The sequence below is a fragment of the Equus przewalskii genome, chromosome 2, assembly GCF_037783145.1.
Source record: "Equus przewalskii isolate Varuska chromosome 2, EquPr2, whole genome shotgun sequence".
NCBI lineage: Eukaryota > Metazoa > Chordata > Mammalia > Perissodactyla > Equidae > Equus > Equus przewalskii.
Window position 1 is genome coordinate 23,266,333 of NC_091832.1, and position 21,097 is coordinate 23,287,429.

Here is a 21,097-nt window from a genome sequence, read left to right on the forward strand (position 1 = left end):
GCGCCTGTGCCGGGCTGCCAACTTCACAGTGCACGGAGTGACGTGGAGAGAGCAGAGACGGAAGGGGCAGCTTGGCACAGCAGTGGGTATGCCTGTTTGCTCTGCTTCCTGGGGAGCTCCTTCTCCCCTTTTCAATCAAGTGTGGGGCCCCCGGCTGCCAGTCTGTTCCCTGTTAAACGCCTTGAAGGGGAGCCCATCTGCCTTCGCTCTGTTGGAAGTCCTCAGAGGGGAGGCCTGCCAGGGAAATTAGAACACAGCCATTGAGAAAACCCACACAGCTCCTGGTACTGAGGAATCTCCACCTATACCTATAAAAGGGTCTACTTAGGAAAGCCAGGAAATGCGCTTGAATCCTATCAGAACTAATTGATAATTGAAAATAAGAAACACACATGAATGGAAGCCAGCCTTTTAGTGCTAAACATGATGAGGTCCATACAGAAGTCAAAATATAATGATGTGCCCCTGAAATTTATATAATGTTATTAACCACTGTGACCTCAATAAAATTTAAAAAATTTACATGGGAATGAAAAAGAAACATACACCTATATATTCAACAATAAATATGTAACTGAAAATTAAATTCCGTTCACAATGGAGCAAAAGAAATGAATTTAATAAGAAGTATGCAAAGAAGAAAACCATAAAACTTTACAAAAGTACATGAACTAAGCCCTAAATAAGATGTCTACAGTGTTCCTGGCTGGGGAAAATAAGTAACATAAAGATATCAGTTTGCCCCAGTTAATAAGTGTGTGCAATCCCAATGAAAATATCAGTGGAATTTTTTGGAATTTGATAGCCATAAATTTATCTGAAAGAATAAATTTGGGAAATTAGCTTAGAAATTTTGGAGAAAAAATATGAAGGGAGCTTTTCCTTTAAAAATATCAAAATCTGAGATTGTGGAACTGAAGGGAGCTATAGTTCCTGGGACCATAAGTAGAATCCAGGACAAGCAAAAGAGACGGCCCTGGAGGAGAGTCTAGAATGAGACCCACGAGCAAGGTGACATTTTAAACCTGTGGCGAGAACCTGGATTATTCAGTTATGAATGTCTCCTTTCCCAGGTATTCACGAGCACCATCCGAAGTGTCGGGCACATCCTCTGCACTGGGGCTCGAGGCCTGGTCCCACACTCATGGAAATGATGTGCTAGTCGGGGAGACGGATAGTAAACAAAAAAAAACTAAGTATAGGCTGTGATAAATGCTAAGGAGGAAGTAAACAGAGAGTTTTGATAGTCAAGATACAGGGGAGGAGACTTTAGATAGATGTTTGGACAATGGGGTGTCCATTTGGAAAAGTAATGAACCTATAAACCTCAAAAAATGAAACTATATGGGGCAAGCCCTGGTGGCCTAGAGGTTAAGCAGCCCAGATGTGGCTCCTGGGTGCAGACCTACACCACTTGTCAGCGGCCACGCTCTGGTAGCAACTCACATACAAAATAGAGAAAGACTGGCACAGATGTTAGCTCAGGGCGAATCTTCCTCAGCAGAAAAAAAAGATGAAAGTATACAAGTTCTGGGAAAATATTACAGTTTTGCTTTTTAATCATTTTGAGGAGAATAAAGTTTGTCCAAATATAACACAGGACCCAATATCCTTAAAGGGAAAGATTAAGATATTTGGTTACATAAAATGAATAACTTCTATACCAAAATGGACACCATAAGCAAAATTTAAAAGGAAAAGAGACGCCAGATGCCAGAAGAAAATATTAGCAACAAATATATCATATAAAAGAGGAATCAAAATATATAAAGATAATAAAAATTATAGTGTATAAAGAGAATTTAAAAAGAGAACTCAATTAAGATGGATAAAGGATATTAAGATATACAAATGACCAACAAATATATGCAACTTTTCTAAATTATCTAATCTTAAAACACCAATGAGATTCCATTTTGGTTTAGCAGATGAGCAAGTATTTTAATGTAGAATATATTTACAACATTGTAATATCTGATGTTGGTGAGGTGAAATTTAGAGAGAAGAGTCACATTAATACAGTTTAGTGGGAATGTGAATTGACACAATCACTTAAGAGAATAACTTAGCAGCATTTATCAAAAATTTTAGTATATATGCCTACCCCCCCAAAATTATTCCTGCTTGTCAACTGAAATATTAACAGAAAAATGCAAAGCTACATAAAGATGGGAGTGTTCCTTGCAGTGTTATGTGAAATATAACCATGTCCATTTTTGCAGGAAAAAAATGAAGTAGATGTCTTTGTCCACAATACAGTATTAAGTGAAGAAAGTTACATGAAACTATGTAAAACGTGGTTCCATTTGGGGGGAAAAGATGTATGTGTACGCATTGAAGAAAAGTCTGGAAAGATATGCACCAAGGCTAATATCAAGTGAAAAGCTCTGGAGAATAGATTGGTTGCTTGAGAAAGAGACTTTTTAAAAATTCAGTGCATCTGTATATTGTTTGCCTTTTTCTGCCTCGAGCATGTCTTATTTCTACAATTTAAAAGGATATTTTTACAAAGAGATAGTGATAAATGAGTAGGATCCTGGAACAGAAAGGAAAAACTGGTGAAATTTAAATAAAGTCTGGAGTCAAGTTCATAGTAATATGCAGTTTTGGTTTCCTTGTTGTAACAAAGGTACCAGGGAAATGTAAGATATTAGCAATAGGAGAAATGATGAGGGGTCTGTGGGAATTCTCTGTATTATCTTTGCAACTTTTCTGTAAGTCTAAAATTCTTCCAAAATGAAAAATTGATTAGAAGAGGGAGAGAGGCTTGTAGCCAAAGAAGCTTTGGCAGCTGGAACCTTTTTGTTCTGGAAGAATTCAGGTTCCTACCGAGCTCCTTTGCTCTGCGAGCTCTGTCTGGGTCTGCAGGCACCCCACACACGGAGACCCCCGCCTGGCCTCCTGAGAGTTGCGGGGATTATCTGAGCCAAGCCTGTGTGCGGCTAATATCCTGAGTTCTACTCTGGGAAACCAAGGAGTGGGCTCACCCCAGCCCTCACCCCTTCTGAGCCAGCTTCTCAGTGACCCCACAGCAACCCCTGCCCTTTACCCAACCCGCTCTTTTTTATGAGTTAGTTTTTTAGAGCGGATTTAGATTCACAGCAAAATTGAGAGGAAAGTACAGAGATTTCCCATATACCCCCTGTTCCCACGCATGCACAGCCTCCCCCATTATCCATATCCCCCACGAGCATGGTGCATTTGTTACAATTGATGAACCTACGTTGACACGTCATCATCACCCAACGTCCATAGTTTACATTAGGGTTCACGCTTGGTGTTGAACATTCTGTGGGTTTGGACAAACGTGTATGACATGTGTTCGTCATTGTGGTATCATACAGAGCAATTCCACTGCCCTGAAAATCCTTTGTGCTCCACCTATTCTTCCCTCCCACCCCACTGCCAGCCCCTGGCAACCACTGATCTTTTTACCGTCGCCACAATTTTGCCTTTTCCAGAATGCTGTCTAGTTGGAATCATACAGTATTGTAGCCTTTTCAGAATGGCTTCTTTCTCTTGGTGGTATGTATTTAAGGTTCCTCCATGTCTTTTCATCACTTGATAACTCATTTCTTTTTAGTGCTGAATAATATTCCATTGTCTGGATATACCACAGTCTATTTATCCATTCACCTACTGAAGATGTCTTGGTTGCTTCCAAGTTTGGGCAATTACGAATAAAGCTGCTATAAGCATCTGTGTGCAGGTTTTTGTGTGAAAATAAATTTTGAACTCGTTTAGATAAATACTAAGAAGCATGATTTCTGGATCATATGGTAAGAGTATTTTTAAGAAACTGCCAAACTGTCTTCCAAAGTGGCTGTAACATTTTGTATTCCCACCAGCAACGAGTGAGAGTTCCTGTTGCTCCACATACTTGTCAGCATTTGATGTTGTCAGTGTCCTGGATTTTAGCCTCTCTAGTAGGTGTGTAGTTGTATCTCGTTGCTGCTTTCATTTGCATTTCCCTGATGACATCACATCTTTTCATATGCTCGCTTGCCATCTATATATCTTCTTTGGTGAGGTGTCTGGTAAGGTCTGTAGCCCATTTTTTAATCAGGTTGTTTTCTTATTGTTGAGTTTTAATAATTCTCTGTATATTTTGGGTAACAGTCCTTTATCAGATGTGTCTTTTGCAGAGATTTTTCTCCCAGTCTGTGGCTCGTCTGCTCATCCCCTTGATAGTGTCGTTTGCAGAGCATAAACTTTTAATTGTAATGAAGTTCTGGTTATCAGGTGTTTTTTTCATGGATCATGCCTTTGGTGTTGTATCTAATAAGTCATCACCATACCCAAGGTCATCCAGATTTTCTGTGTTATCTTCTAGGAGTTTTATAATAAGTTCATGTTTATATTAAGATCTGTGATCCACTTTGAGTTCATTTTTGTGAGGGGTATAAAATCTGTGTCTAGATTCATCATTTGCATGTTGATATCCAGTTGTTCCAGCACCATTTGTTGAAAAGACTATCTTTGCTCCACCGTATTGCTTTTGCTCCCTTGTCAAAAATCAATTGACTGTATTTATGTGGGTCTGTTTCTGCGCTCTCTATTTTGTTCCATTGATCTATTTGTCTATTATTCCACCAATACCACTGTTTTGATTCTTGTAGCTTTATGGCAAGTCTTGACATTGGGTAGTGTCAGTCCTCCAATTTTGTTCTTCTTCAATATTGTGCTGGCTATTCTGGATCTTATGCCTCTCCATAGAAATTTTAGAATCCCTTTGTTGATATCCACAAAAGAACTTGCTGGGATTTTGATTGACTATTTTCTTTTTACCTATATCCTTTATCCAATCCAGACCCTGCCTTCTCACTATCCTCCTCCTAATTTAGAATAATATGGATATGGACTCAGGAATGAGGTCTGAGGTCTGTTGTGTGGAGTTGAGAAGACAGGTGGGGTTTGATAGTGGCAACATGAAGCTCATAGTAATAAACGAGATGCCCAAAATATACTTCTCCTCACCTTGTCCCCATTGCCAGTGACCTCAGTGGAGGAGTGGCTGAATGAGAATCATGAGGATGCTACCAGATGACCTTCCCTGACTGGAAGCCCCTGGAAAAAAAGGGGCTGAGCCCGGCATGACTGCCTGCTTCTTCTCTCCATTCAGGCTCCACTTCTTGGTGTTCGACACAGAGGAGGTCCATGATGTGCTGCGCATCTGGGATGGGCCTGTGGAGAGTGGGGTTCTGCTGAAGGAGCTCAGCGGCTCAGCCCTGCCCAAGGATCTGCATAGCACCTTCAACTCAGTCGTTCTGCAGTTCAGCACCGACTTCTTCACCAGCAAGCAGGGGTTTGCCATTCAGTTCTCAGGTCTGTGCTTGCCTTCTGCTGGCACCCTCTCCATTTGTCATGCTGCCTCCTCTCCTTCTCTCTCAAGTCCCTCCTTTCCTCCATCTCCACTCGAGTAAAGATATTTATTGAGCGTCTGCTGTGTGCCTGGTACATGGTTAGCACCTGTTCAAATATCCATGCTAAGCTTACTCTAGGGGGAAGACAGGCAGGTTAATAGACCCTTACATACAAATTGATAAGCATCTGGAGGGAGAACTATAAACTGTAATAGTCACCGTGGAGCATCCAGAAAGATGTTCCAGAAAAGACGAAGCCCAATCTCAGACCTGAAGGATGAGTAGAAGTTACACAAGAAAAGACAGTATTTCAAGGAAGGAGTGGTCAACTATGACATGGCATTGGAGTTGCCACTGAGTTGGACTTTGGAGGATTTGTGGATCCTTATTAGATGAAAGAGAGAGAAAAGGGCATCCTAGATGCAAAGAACACATGGACAAATACAGAGACAGGATAATAGGTTCTGGAAGTGGACAATTGTCCATTGTGGCTGAAACACGCGTAGCATTGAGAGAGTCAGGGGAGGTACCAGTTGACGATGGTTTGAGGTGCAGCTATGGAAGAGCTGATCTGCCTTGCCTCACACTCTAGTTCTCCGTTTAGTGCAGGTCTCGGTAAAGACTGGAAGCCAACACGAGTAATCTAAATTCAATTAATTATGTACTGAAGTAGCCAATTATGGAGGAGCATGACAAAGAGCCACCAAAAATGGAAAAAACTCAAACCTTCAAGTCCCAATATTAGATCATTTATATGATTGGCCCTGCCTCTCCCTGTGATGCACCATCTCATCTCCTCTGAAGTGCCTCTTCCATCACTTATCTCCCTGCACAAGTGACTCTGCCTCGGTTTCTGCTTGTGTTTATTATACAGCAGCTGTCTTCATTATCATCTCCTTACACCATTGTGTGTGTGTGCATGAGGGCGGTTTCCGTGATGATTCCAGAGCAAGCCTGTGTGGCACCTGTGCCATGGTTTTGCCTCCACATTCTCACCCAGTTGGTGTATCAGCTAAGGGTGGATGGGTATATCTCTGGCACCAGTGAGGCTGTAATGGAGTTGCAAGCCCTACTTCCAGCTCTTTTGTGCATCCGTCTTCTCCGTGGAGGTGAGCATCTAGCAGTGTGTGGGGCAGATGAGGGTCTCCAGGATCATGTTCCTTTATACTCATTAACTTGCCGACATAATGCTCATGCAGGCTTCCAGCCCAGCAAGGAAGAGCTCCTTGCAGGGTTCATTGGGGATCTTCTTACCTGAAATCCACGCACCCTCTCACCCAGGGAGAGAGTCCCTGGGGACCACGGAGTAGCGCTGAATTCATCCAAGATTCAAGTCCTCCCGTGGGGCAACAAGGGAGTCATTTTAGATAAGGATTTCCCAACATCTGTTCCCTGGGGTTCCATGGACTGTTGATTGGTATTGCAGGAAAAAGAAGTTTGCATGATTGAGAAATGTTGAGAAGGTGCTTAGATTGAGGCAGACCTGAAGAGGTTGTCTGAAGTTTGGGACCTCCGAGAATTTTTGGTCTGCTAATGCAGATAAATTCAGAAGATGTCTGGTAGGTAGGTCACAACTCCTAAACGTATTTGGCCATGCATGATGTTTTTCTAGGCCATCTCAAGAGACTAGCATTTCTTAGAACAAACTTTAGAAATGGCTTGGATAAGCAATAGAAAGCGCTCCCAGCAGTAAGGAGAGCAGAATGCTCAAGAGACAGCTGAGTCCACTCTCTGGGGAAAGGAGTATTATGAGTAATTAAACCAGACGAGTATTTTCTCTGACTGTGCCCAAGCTGATGGGAATGGCTTAAAAAAAAAAAAAAGTCCGTAATCGTACTGACGAATTCCACTATAGATGTGCTTTATCTGACCTCCGCTGTGTCCTCAGTATTGCCACGTGGGACAGAGTCCCTGAGCACCCTCATGAGCTGCACCTTTGCCCGGCAGCTTTGACCGCTTTCTCACGCATCGCTCATCCCGTGGAAGTGCTGTTCATCCTTCCAGGTTCGTCTCAGATGCCACTCCTTCCTAATCTCCCCAAGAATAAATTGCTGTAGCCTATGGCACCCCCAGCACCCTGCTCTAGTTCTTCAGCACATTGTCAATTCCAGACACTCTGCCCTGTCTCGAGCTGGCCACCTACTTGCCATCCCACAGAAGTTCTTAGAGGGTCAGGGCCACATCATGCCAACCAGACTCCTCCAGAGGGTACACATGCAGCAGGTGCTCACTCACCGCTTGCTGAACAAAGGGGCACACGAAGCCATGAACAGACGAATGGATGGTTTTCTCTAACATGAGGGTTTCCTTTGGCAAGCCGCCCTGAGCATTGCTTAAGTCCACGGAGAGGGGAGTGGGCAAAGCCGCCTCGCCTGGGCTCCAGGAAGGCCATGAGAAGCCGGCCCACAGTTCTGGGCGTAACCAAGGTTCAGGAAAGGTCACCTTCCCTGTTGCTGTCGTCGGTTAGCAAATACCAGGACTACTCTGGGGAGGAGAGAACGGCTCACCCATGTTAACTTTATAGTGTATGTTTGACAGCGGATTGCACAGAAATGCCAGGGACGATTAGTGCCGGCTTTGGCTTTATTAAGTAAACATGACTGTGTAACATCTGACATCCTGTCCGTACCACGTGGATCCAGCCTTTCCTCTGCGGCTTTGCCGAGCCGCTCACATTCAGGGCTATTAAAGAGAGAAAGTGAGGACAACAACAGGCGAGGGGGAGCATTGAAGGAGAGCGAAGGCTAACCACTGCCGTCTATTGAACCAGCACCACGCTAAACTCTCTGCTGCGTTCTCTCCTGAAATTTTCACGGAAACCTTAAGGGATGGGCGCCATTATTAATCCACGTTGCAGGTGTGGGCTCCGAAGCCCAGGGAGGTTTCTCCTACAAGGTCATCTAGTTAATAAGTAGCAGAGCCTGGTTCAGAACCCCTGTGAATGATTCCCAGACCTAGGCCCTTCATCATTGCACTCTGTGGCCTCCCGTATAAATAACCTATCTGAGTGTCGTAGAACAGCGAGCTGGTTTTCTTCTGGGGAATCATTTACATGTGTACAGTGTACTGCAAAGCCAGAGATGAAAGCTAAGTCGGTTTTTAATTGGGAAGGAAAAAGATTGATTCTTATTTGACTTTATAAATAAATTCAGCAAGTGTCAGATGGTGATGACTTGTTCATTTATTTATTCATTCAACAAACATTTGCTGAGCACTACTGTGTGCTGGGTACTGTTCGGGGCCCTGGGGATACAGTTGGAAGCAAACCAGCCAAAGTCTCTCTTCCGGTGGAGATGCACAAGCGATGTGCAACAAAGAGGCAAACAAATGAAGGAGGAAGATTATTACAGATTGTGGTATGAAGGGAACAAAACAAGGTAATGTGACAAAATTGATGGAAGAGAGTTAAAGGATGAGCTCGGAAGGTGATCAAAGAGGCCTATCTGAGGGGGTGTCATTGGAGCTGAAAAGTGAAGGACAAGATGGAGCTGGCATAGGAAGGTCTGTGGCAAGATCATTCCAGACAGAAGGACCAGCAGTGCAAAGGCCCTGGGGTGGTGGGGGGAGGATGGGGAGGGAGACCAACCTTGCTGTGTTGAAGAAGATTTTACACATGTGGTTGGAGCATAGTGATAGCAGATCGTTGATGGTGTTAATGACTAAAGTTGGGTCAAAGCAAAGGATAGGTTTTAAAATGTGATCTCAAAAGAGGAGGGCTTAAGATAGGATACCATATGCAAGAGTCAGCAAACTTTGTAAAAGTCAGATCATAAATATTCCAGGCTTCATGGGCCATATGATCTCCGTCATAACAACTCAACTCTGCTGCCAGAGCATGAAAGCAGCTGTAGAAAACATGTAAACAAATGAGCATACCTGTGTTTCGATAAAACTTTATTTACAAAAACAGGCATAGGAGCTGGCCCGGTGGTGTAGTGGTTAAGTTCCTGTGCTCCACTTTGGTGGCCCAGGGGTCGTTGGTTCAGATCCTGGGCACCGACCTATCACTGCTCATCAAGCCATGCTGTGGTGGCGTCCCACATAGAAGAAGTAGAAGAAATTACAACTAAGATAGACAATTATGTACTGGGGCTTTGGAGAGAAAAAGAAAAAAAAGAGGACGATTAGCTCAGGGCCAATCTTCCTCACCAAAACAAACAAACAAACAAACAAAACAGGCATAGAACCAGATTTGGCTGTGGGCTCTAGTTTGCCATACACTGTCTTAGGTGTTATTGGGTGTAAGGTATTAGATACTATAATTTCAGACTCGTCCACACAATCCTATGTCTAATAATTAGTGATATTAGTGTATACAGTTGCCCTAGGCTCAGGCTTCTCAAACTTTCTACCCGAGTCGTTCTAATAGCAGAGATGAGTGAATGCATATCCCCAGGAGATCTCGAGGGAGGAGGAAGCACAAAATCTCTTTGAGGCTTCATGATTTTGCTTAAGAACTCACGTGAATTTTATGTTCTACTCCATAATAAATTCATTTGTTTTAGTGTAATGTTATTTTTTCCCAAAATTTTTGAGAAAAATTAGCCCTCCAAGCCAGTGAACGTTATTGATCCTGTGGCCTCCAGAACCTCTGTCCCTGGGGCCTGCCGATCACAGTCTGTGAACGATGACATGGGTGGGGACGGTGGAGGCAGCTGGGGTTGTTGCCCCTGCCTCAGAATCCTTTCCCTTGGCGTTCTCATATACTGCGTCCTTCGGGGCGTTTTCTCACGCTGCATCCGTTCCTTCATTCACTCACCCATTTTTTTATTCACTCATTCCTTCCTTCCATCATTCGCTTGGTGTTCACTTTTAAAACTCCTGCTCTAATGTTACACTAGTTTAGATATTAGACTTCAAACATCTCCCAAATTCCTGAGCTTTCTCAATTTTTAATACATCTCGGCTACTTACGTTTGTTTTGAACTCTCCACTGCCACTTGCTACAAACATCTGACGTTTTTGAATGTGGCTTCAGTCTGGCAGGTCATTGTGTGTTTGCCTTGCATGAGAGAACATGGTCTTCACCCGAATTCAGAAGCTGCCCACACCTTCATAACCACCGCTCAGCATTCAGGCAGGCCAACGCCCGACTCCTTTGCAGACCCCTCTGATGGAATGCATGGAGTTTAGACCTCATTACCTCGTCACTCCCTCATACTGGTCAGGTTAGCTACACTTACAAAATTGCAAAGCTTATCCATGGAACAAAGCTTGAATCATTAAATCAAACTGAACTCAGTTCTATCATCACAGCAGTGCTATCACGCTTAACTCCTGGTATCTCATGACAGGTAGACGACAGTGATGGTGAATGGTAGAATGGGTGGTGGTCACAAGCAGTGGTGGAGGCAGCGACAGAAATGGGGGTGAGAATGGAGACAGTGGCACCATGGCTGCAGCTGAGGACACTGGTGGGAGGTGCTGGTGATCAAGGCAGTTGCACTGGTGACAGAAGTGGCAGTGACAGGGAGGTGACGAGCCAAGAGTTTCATTGTCTGGCAGACACCTAGGCAACCTCACTTCCTCTTCTGTTTTCTTGTCCCAGTGGCCACAGCAACATCCTGCAATGACCCTGGGGTCCCGCAGAACGGGAGCCGGAGTGGCGACAGTTGGGAAGCCGGTGACTCCACAGTGTTCCAGTGTGACCCTGGCTACGCGCTGCAGGGAAGCGCCGAGATCAGCTGTGTGAAGATCGAGAACAGATTCTTCTGGCAGCCCAGCCCGCCAACGTGCACAGGTACAAAGCAGCTTCAGAGGGACCCTGCCTTCTCCTCCCACCTCTTGTGTGCTCCAGATCCGCCCGGTGCACACACACACATAAGCAGCAGCTGGGTCTTGAGCCTGGCCAAGGGAATTGGAACACCAAAGTTGCAGAAAGCCCAAAGTTTACCCTGCTTTGCATGCATACATGCACACACACACACACTCGGTCACATTCACACACGCAACTCACACGCTACACACTACAAATTCTTCACTCTCCAAAATGGTCCCAAAGATTTCTAAGCATGGCATGTCTGTCCCTTTTCTCCCTGGCCCAGGCTGTTTAGGTCGGAAAGGGGCCGATGGGTCACCTCTGGAGGTCAGGGTCAGCAGGTTCCGAAATGACCCTTCTATTTCCTGAAGCACTGGAAGGGCCCCCACAGGCGAAGGGTGCAAAGGAAGGAAACTTGTGCTTCCTCTTCTCAAGGACATTGTTGGTTCCCTGAGTGTTGGTTCTCCAGACCCGTCTGTACTCGTGAAATCTCCCCATTTGACAGATGAAGAGATGGAGACTCAGATGTGTCCAAGGTCAGGTAGCTTGTAAGAGTTGGGCCTGATAATCCTGCTCCCTAGCTGCGTGAGCCTGCGTGAGAGGAGGACAGGAGAGAAAGAGTAGAAACAAGCGTTCCGGGTGCTCACTGTCACGCGACTTTTTCTCAGGCAAAATACTGAATGCATTTATCTCCCGCGTCAATGACGGGTGTTAGAAGAGAACAGCAGTCATCGAGTCCTTGCCATGTGCCAGCCCCATACTGGACGTTTACTTACACAGCCTCCTTTCTGTACAGCTCTCTCAAGTGAGGACCATGCCCTCACTTTACACTCGAGGAAACTGAAACTTAGACAGATTTGTGTATCTTGCCCCAAATCCAGAGCTAGGATATGGTGGAGCCAAGATTCACACCCACATCAGTCTGAAGGCAAAGCCTTTCATTTCCTCCCCCCCACATTGACTCCATGCTGGGGACGGGCTCAGGGGACTGCCCGAGACATACCCCTGCAGCGGCCATCCTAGCCACCCTGCGCCCCCACACTGGCTCCACGGGAGCCACTGTCCAGGCCTCTGAGGCCTGACCTATGTGGGCCATGCTCTGAGGCCTGGCCTTGAAGGTGAGAACTAAACCCTGTCTCTCAGAGGTCATTGGGAGTGTGCATGACAGTCGCGTGGTGAGTGTACAGCGGGCAGGAAGTTGAGAGCTGGGTTCCAGAACCAGCTCGGTTCTCAGCGACGTGGCATGCCATGTGGGAGAGAGCGTGGGGTACGGAAGCGGGCAGATCCGGGTAGGCCCTGGCTCTGCTGTTCACTAGTTCAGTGGCCTTGGGAAATTGCTTCATCTCTCCGAGCCTCAGTTTTCTTGTCCGTAAAGTGAGAGTGAATATACTTCCCTCACGGCCTTGTGGGGTGAGGACACAAATAACCCTAATCTCAAGAAATACTCATTTCTCTCCTTCCCTCCTTCCTTCCTCCGTCCTCTCCTCTCTTCTTTGTTTTCTTCTTTCGAGGTTTTGGACTCACTTCCCTTCTCTGAACCAGAATTCCATCTGGTTAAGGGAATTCCGGTGAGGCCTGGGAGGGAATCAGATGCCCTCTGAGCCCCCTTGCAAATCCAGCATTCTCTAAGGCAGCAGTTCCTTAGCTTTTCTTGTGGAAAAGCAGGTCCTGAGACGAGACTGTCCCGTGGAGAAGGAGGGCTGCGCTGCGTTACGTTGGGGAGAGCAGCGACTGTGTGGTGAGCAGGGCAAAGAGATTAATTCGACTTTCATTACCCATCTTCTGCGCTCGGCTTAGAGAAAGGTTCCTGCAGCAACAAAGTGAACATCTTTGCCTTTTCCCTCCAACAGTCTGGAAATCCCAGCGACAAGCCCCTAATTTCCAGCTCCCTTGGCGGTCTGCCATGACCGGTCTGGCTGGCTTTGACATCCCCGCATTATAGGGAGGGAGCAAAGGAAGGAAATACGTGTTTGTGGAACCTCAGCCCCATCACAGGCGCTGGCCTAGACGTTGTAGCTACATTATCACAAATGAAATCACCACGTGGTAAGTTTAGAGCTCAGGGTCTGGATTCGAACTATCTGGGTTCAAGCCTGGCTTCACCACAAGCTGTGTGGCCTTAGACAGATTACTTAATCTCTCTGTGCCTCATTTTCCTCCTCCATACAATAGGGAAAATAATAGTACCTACCTCATTGGTTTGTTTTGAGGATTAAATAAGATAATACTGTAAAGCACTTAGAATCTGGTTCATAGGAAACACAGTATACATTAGAAGCCATTATCGTCGTTACTCTTTTCTTTTTTTATTTTATAGATGAGGAAATGGAGGCTCAGAGAGATGGGATAGCTTGCCCAAATTCACAGCTAGTAAGTGGCATAGGCGGAATTTGAACCCAGGACTGTGCAAACTTGAAAATCAATGACCTTTTTCACAACTCTCGCCCCTCACTACAGCCTGCCCACTCCTTGGCCATCTGGGATGGTCGGGAGCCTGTTTCCACTTCCATCTGGGCATCTGTGGTTTGTGAGCTCAAGCCTGGGCCTGCAAGGCAGAGCTCGCCTTCCGTCTCTAACTCACGGAGGGAGTGGACGGGGCACGGTCACGGGTGTGGGGGCATGTGCCCTGGTTTAGAAGTGAGACCTGGTTTCTAGTTCCAGCGTGGCTTCCCAGCCCCACTGAGTCCCCACTGCAAGGATGGGGTGACGCTGGGATGTTGCCACGGCTTCATTTGGCTTCCTACAGCTCAGTTGTCCTGCTGACTAGTGTCTGGGCCTAGAAGGGGAAAAAGGAACTTTCTTTGTGCCAATCAACCAGCCCCCAGCAGCGGGAGCCCCCCGTCATGGAGCAGCCCAGGAGTCCAGCCAGAGCCTTGAGGCACAACTGGCAGAGGGCGGTGAGGCCCGTGCCAGAGTCCTGGGTGGGAAGCAGATGCCCAAACGTCTGATGCCAGGGAGCCATCTGGAAGGGAGCTGTACCAGGGTAGAGGCCTACAACCCAAACAAACTGAGAGCACTTTGGGGGTGAGCAGAAGAATAACGGAGGTGGTTCCAGAAACACTGACACTCACCCCATCTGTGGCAAACTTAAGGGAAGAGACCCCTGAGCTGGCAAGGGAAGCTGGAGCCTGGCAGCCCTTGCCTGAAGGGAGGCATCCTTGTGACCCCTTGGGAGGACCCCTGGGAGCCGGGACTGCAGACACGGGTAGAGCCACTGTCTGTGGACTGGACAGTGTGGTCTTGCTTTGAGTTCGAGTTTTCATCCTGATCATCCAGGCCTCCAGTCTGTCCCATTCATCGAACCATCTTCTCTGGAGAGGGTTCAGCAGAGAGATGAGTGGGATACAAGGCAGACCTGACTCAAGGGAGCGTCCTCGCTCCCAGAAGCTCTTGCGGCTGGGCCTTCTGGCTCCGGCCTGCGGGGAGGGGGCCTCCGGGAAGGGGTACTCCTCTCTATGCCACTGCCGCCAGGGATTCTGCAGCAGTCCAGAAGAGTGGGGAAATGACGGCCTCCAGGACCGGACAGCTGTGGGTTTGAGTCTGAGTGACCCAGGGGAGGTTACTTGTCCTCTCTGAGCCTCAGTTTCCTCCTTTCTAAGTCAGGAAGGATAACCCATAGCTCATTAAGCTGCTATGAGACGTAAACGAGATGATGTGTCTGAGATGCTGTGCTTGAGATGCCTGGCGTTTAACAGGTGCCCACCTGAACGGTCCTGGTGCTCAGGTTGGTGCTTGAAACATATTATCCACGGAAAACAGCACACTGCACGTGACCACTCAGAGTTTATGTTCAGCCATGTTCGGGCTTTTATGGCCCGGCCTGCAGACCTTCCATTTCTTTTTTTTTTTTTTTAAAGATTTTATTTTTTTTCCCTTTTTCTTCCCCAAGCCCCCCGGTACATAGTTATATATTCTTCATTGTAGGTCCTTCTAGTTGTGGTATGTGGGACGCTGCCTCAGCGTGGTTTGATGAGCAGTGCCATGTCCGTGCCCAGGATTCGAACCAACAAAACACTGGGCCGCCTGCAGCGGAGCGCGTGAACTTAACCACTCAGCCACGGGGCCAGCCCCAAGACCTTCCATTTCTTAAATGGCCCCCGTGGGGCATGGATCCAGCCCCTTAAGTCTCACCCTAAGTAAAAGCTGCAGCGTGAGGGAACAAAGCTCAGCCCTGCAAAAGGCGAGCAACTGCAGTCTTGGACATGCCCTTGGCTCCGCCTCCGGGTCCCGTCTCAGATTTTCTAGCATCTCCTTGAACAACTCTCTGTGCCCCATTTGCCTACTCCACTGCCAACTGCCAACAGTGCCCTGTAGTTTTCAGACCAGGCCACATTTGTAGTCTCAGCCGTCTTTTCCTGTAATGACCCCATGCACTTCCCAGGCTCGGCTGCGTCACAGCCTCCTGCTCTAGAGCAATAACCCAGCCGTGGAGGAGGAGAGCTCATTCAGGGTCTGGGAAGTGCCCGGGAGGGCTCCGGGGGAGCAGCTCGCTGTATCAGCAGCCACCTTCCACCTCCCTGCCTTCTGGAAAGGCCTGTCATCTTGGAGGGGGCCACCGTGCCCTAATTGGGGATTTGTAATATCTCCATACAATTGAGGCATACACGCTCTCCTGGATAAGGCCTCCTGGAAAACTGGAAGGGATCGGCAGCCCCAAGCAGATGCCAAGTCAGCTGGCTGTGGAGGAGGCCAGCCACGCTTGGCAGGTGAATGTGGTTACGTTTTCCACTCCTCCTGGTATCGAGTGTGCTGGAACTCGTGGTAAACACCTACAGAGCTCGCCTGGAAACAGGATGTAAGGCAGTGGAAGGAGAGCATGCATTTCATATGTCTGAAAGATGAGTGATGGCTCTGTATATTGACTACTTGCTGTATGCTAAATGCTTTAACAGACATCTCCAAAATCTTTCTAGTCCCCCATGAAGGAGATATTATCTCTTTTTGCAATAGAGAAAGGACACTGAGGTCCAGAGAGGTTAGGTAAATTCCATAAGGTCACACAGCCAGGAAGTGGCAGAGCCAGGTATTTTGTTTTTGTTTTTTAATAATTGATTGAGGTGAAGTGCACATAACATAAAAGGAACCATTTAAAAACAAATGATTCGGGCCGGCCAGGTGGTGCAGCAGTTAAGTGCATACGTTCCCTGGTTCCAGTCCCAGGTGCGGGCATGGCACTGCTTGGCATGCCGTGCTGTGGTAGGTGTCCCACATATAAAGTAGAGGAAGATGGGCACGGATGTTAGCTCGGGGCCAATCTTCCTCAGCAAAAAGAGGAGGATTGGCAGCAGATGTTAGCTCAGGGCTAATCTTCCTCAAAACAAACAAACAAAAATAATAAAAACAAACAATCCAGGGGCACTTAGTGCATTCACAACGTTGTACAACCACCTCCTCTATCTAGTTCCAGAACATTTCCATCACTTTGAGGTAAACCCTCACACCCATTACGCTCCAACCTCCCCTTGGCCCCTAGAGCCAAGTTTTAACTGAGGTCTCTCAGACTCAGTCCCTCCTCTGCTGCACTGACCGGGACCCATGTGACCAGGTGAAGGGGACAGTCTCAACCCCGTGTTCCTCTCTCCTCAGCTCCCTGCGGGGGAGACCTGACGGGACCATCAGGAGTCATCCTGTCACCAAACTACCCAGAACCCTACCCGCCAGGCAAGGAGTGCGACTGGAAAGTGACAGTGTCGCCAGACTACGTCATCGCCCTGGTATTTAACATGTATGTACCTTTCCCCCGGGTGGGAGACAGAGGGCTCAGAGCAGCTAGGGCTTTCACACCCGGGTCTCTTGGTGAGTATACACAGGTCTGCTGTGAGCGGAGTTCCCCATTTCGTGGCAGGGGAAAGAGTCCCAGAAAGGAGAGAAACTAGCATTTATTGAGTGTCCCCTATGTGCTCGGCTCACTGGCTTCACACATCTGACCTTCTTTAATCCTTATAATGATGTATGAAGGAGCTATTAGTATTTCCTTTTTTTTTTTTTTTTTTTTACCTCTGAAGATGTTGAGATTCAGCAAGGAGGACCCTGCTGCATCCTTTTCCGCTGCCCTCCTGTCTTTTCCTCCTCTGCACTCACCTGGCTCCTTCCGTCACGCTCCCCAGCACACAAGGAGGCTCAGGGTTCTTGCAGGTGCGCCCCACCCAGCTCCTGCGCTGTCTCCTTTATTCCTCTTAGAAGCAAGCTCCTCCTTACCTCCTGTTCACTCTCAAACCGCCGAAATCCGGTTTCTGCCTCCACGGTTCCACCGGCAACTCTTCTGATGAAAGACACCAACGAACTCCTGGTTGGGAAACAAAATGGAACTTTCCGTGTTTTATCCTCCCACACCTCTTGATCGCGCCCTCCATCCTTACCCTGCTTTTCCCCTTGGCTTTTTGAAGTTACTCCCTTTTGGTGCTCTAGCTTCTTCTGTGATTTCACGACTTCCTTTCCATGCTCCTCATCCTCTGCCAGGTTCTACGATGGGCTCCTTCTCTTCTTGCCCACACCTCCTTCCTGGACAAGCTCATCCACTCCAAAGACTTCACTCTCCTCTTGTAAACTAAGGACTCCCCTCTCACCCATCCAGAGTTTCTTCTGAGTTACAGGCTCCCATATCTAACTGTTGGAGGTCTCTGTCTGGTGCCTGTAGGCACTCAAATGCAACGCATACAAAACGAAGCATATTACTTCTCCTCCTGGATGACCTCTGTTCTGAATATTGCAGGGTGGCACCGTCATCCACCTTCACTGCTTCTCCCATTAGCCACCAAGGTGTGGAGCCTCTGCTGCCATAACACTCCTCGTATTTTCCCTCCTTCTTCATCCTCCCAGCTACTGTCTTTCTGGAAGCCCTCATTATTTCCCATTTAAATTACTGCGATACTCTCCTAACTAGTTCCACTGCCCATCTTACCTTCCATGCCGATCTCTTCCTTAGCTAGCTGTCAGACTGATCTTGTCACGCAAAATGCTAAACTAACCACCTCATTTTCCATTTTAATATGCAATCATATACTCCTCGGCAATAAAAAGGAATAAACTACTGACACATGCAGCCACGTGGATGAATCTCAACAATATCATGCTGAGCGAAAGAAGACAGACATAAAAAAGTACATAATGTGTGATTCCGCTTACATGAAATTTTAGGATCAGCAAAACTAATCTGTGGTGATAAAATTCAGTTCAGGGGTAGCTTCTGGGGGTGGGGAAGATTGATTGAGAAGGGGCACCTTGGAACTTTTAGGGATGGTATTAATGTTCTGGATCTTGATATGCATGTGTCAAAACTGACAGAGGGGTACACTTCAGAGCTGATCGTTTCATGGAGTATAAATTAGACCTCGATTTAGAAACAAAGAAACAAACAGGTAGATCCCTTATTTTGAAATCCTTTAATGACTCCCAAAGGTCCAAACTTTTGAGTTTCATTCCAAGCGATCTGGCCCCTGCCTACCTCTCCAGTCAACCCCCAGCCCAGTCCTAATGCCACCCCATCCTAACCCCTGAGCTCCAGCCAGACTGAACTATTCACAGCTTCTTAGGCTATTTCATGCCCTTGCGACTTTGTGCTGCTCCCTTCACAGCAACTTCCTTTCCCTGCTTGTCCGACCGCTGAGGGTCTTTTCATCTCCCAAGACTTCGCTCCAGCCTGGCCTCCTTGAAAGCTTCGTTTCCTCCTCCTGGAGGAACTTGATGTTGTGCTCCCATATGCCTGTACAGACGGTAGACTTTGCCTTGTTGTCTTCACATCTGTCACTTCCTTCAGCCCCAACGCCGTCTTGAAGAAGGGGTGGTGTCTGACATATCCCCGCATCCTGGGCACAGTCCCCAGCATATTGAGGTGCTTGGATAAAGTCTGATGATGGAAGGAAGGCAGGGCCAGGCAGAAGGCAGTTAGGCATGACGGAGCCATAATGTGTGACCAAGACGGACTCACTCCAAAACCCTTCTTTGCTGACTTTTGAAAGACCAGATGGGTGAGAGCTGAATGATGGGGGCAAGAAGACCATAGCACCCGGCAGTGGTGGGGTGACCTGGCAGCTGACACCAGTGTGAGAGGGTGCCGTGGGGGTGGGAGGCCAGCGCATATCTGGTTCTTTTCCCCGTGCCTCCTAGACGCCCTTCTTCTCTGTCTGCCCGCCCTACCCCTTCATCCTAGGCACGTCATGGCCCCCTCCCTCTTCCTTATGTCTTAGCTAAGGGTAGTACCACCATTTCATTCTCAGTTCCACCAAATGGGTGTCTGAGTCTCCCAGGCCGTGACTGGGTTACGAGCGAGTTTGCATCAGAAATCTCTTCTTTGTAAGCTCATTTACTTTTATTCTGTTGTTTTTATCTCTGCACACTTGATTGGTATCGACTGCCTTTGTTGGATATATACCTAAGAGTGGAATGGCTGCATCATAGGCCAGCATATGTTCAGATCTAGTAGATATTGCAAAACAGTTTTCCCAAATGGTTGAACCAATTTACACTTCCCAGCAGGTTATGAGAGCCCCAGGGGCTCCAGTTCTTGCCAATCCTTGGAATTTTCCATCCTTTTCACCCTAGGCATTCCAGCAAAATAAATTACATTCGACAACTCGAATATTCAATTTGCTAAATTCGTACAGTTTTTAAAGTGGATTTTTTCCAACACCAGGGTCAGAATAACTAAGAAAAAGGCATACCTGTGGGTGCCCGGAGTGGGTGGGAGCAGATCTTGAGGAGAGCTGAGGAGATAGAGGAATGAAGGCAGGGTCCTCCGTGGGAACAGGCCCCTTCCTGCCTGGGAATGGCTGCCTGGGTGGTTCTTTCCCTCTTGGGAAAGGAGGTGAAGAATAACACTGTGTCAAGAACCTTAGAGGCAGGTAAGAGACCTGGGTTCTGGACCTGCTCTGGCTGACTACACAGAGTGTGAAGTTGGTAACTCGTTTTCCCTTTTATGCACAGTATAGTGAATTTAGACAACAATATTGTATTATGATCATCAAACTTGCTAAGAGACTAGATCTGAATTATTCCAACCACTAAAAAGAAATGATAATTACGTGACGTGATAGAGATGCTAATTATTGCTACAATGGCAATCATACTACAATACATAAATGTCTCCGATCAACATGTTGTTCACCTTAAATTTACACTATGTTATAGGTCAGTATATTTCAATGAAAAAAAAAATTTTTTTAAAGGAAGGTGTTAGTTTTCAGCTCCAGTTTTCTGGACGCTGACTCTGGAATCTGCTCCTCAGCCACTGAGCCTTCCTTATCCATCTTTTCGCCGCACTGGGAGGCGCTGGGGCTTCATCCTCTCCCTCCCCCCAGCAAGTCGCAGGGGTTGGTACCAGTGGGATGGAGGGCTCACTGCCTGGGAGGCCCCGTCCTTTGGTGGAGCCTAAGGCCCAGGACGAGCCTTTATTTGACCTTAGCGGGGTGGGGGCGGGATGTTTTTGTTCCTAGCTTTAACTTGGAGCCTGGCTATGACTTCCTCCATATCTACGACGGACCGGACTCTCTCAGCCCCCTCATAGGAAGCTTCTATGGCTCCCAGCTCCCAGGCCGCATTGAGAGCAGCAGCAACAGCCTCTTCCTCGCCTTCCGCAGCGACGCCTCCGTGAGCAATGCTGGCTTCGTCATCGACTACACAGGTAAGGCACAGACAAGCGCCCTGGGGCAGAGATCGCTGAGGGTGGGGCCAGCCAGACCCGGCAGAGGGGAAGCCCGAATGCAGCGTAGAGTAGTGAGAGAGCATTGGCCGGGACCATAGGGAGCCGGTGCCAGTCCTAGCACCGCTGCCACCTGCAGAGCACTTGCCTTCCTCTGGCCTTCTAGGCGGCTTCGTCTCTCACTCCCAGGTGTCCCAGGTGTGGGAGAAAAGGAGACCAGCATTCTTCTTGCACCTCACTTGTATTCCAAATCGTTGCTCTTCTTTTCTCCTTTTTCTATGAGGATCATTCCTAGCTCTTCTTCAGTCTCATAACCTCAGCCCACACCTATCAACTAAT

General features: G+C 47.3%; 1 protein-coding gene across 4 annotated transcripts in view; it reads left to right on the forward strand.

Annotated features, from left to right (window-relative positions):
• The window catches only part of CSMD2 (CUB and Sushi multiple domains 2), a 592,849-nt gene that overhangs the window by 437,126 nt on the left and 134,626 nt on the right, over positions 1 to 21,097 (forward strand). For all 4 annotated transcript variants that reach the window (XM_070594988.1, XM_070594992.1, XM_070595001.1 and 1 more), the window contains 4 exons: positions 5,123 to 5,325; positions 10,912 to 11,103; positions 16,708 to 16,846; positions 20,553 to 20,740. In XM_070594988.1, coding sequence (XP_070451089.1) covers positions 5,123 to 5,325; positions 10,912 to 11,103; positions 16,708 to 16,846; positions 20,553 to 20,740 — 722 coding nt within the window. The remainder of the gene's footprint in view (positions 1 to 5,122; positions 5,326 to 10,911; positions 11,104 to 16,707; positions 16,847 to 20,552; positions 20,741 to 21,097) is intronic.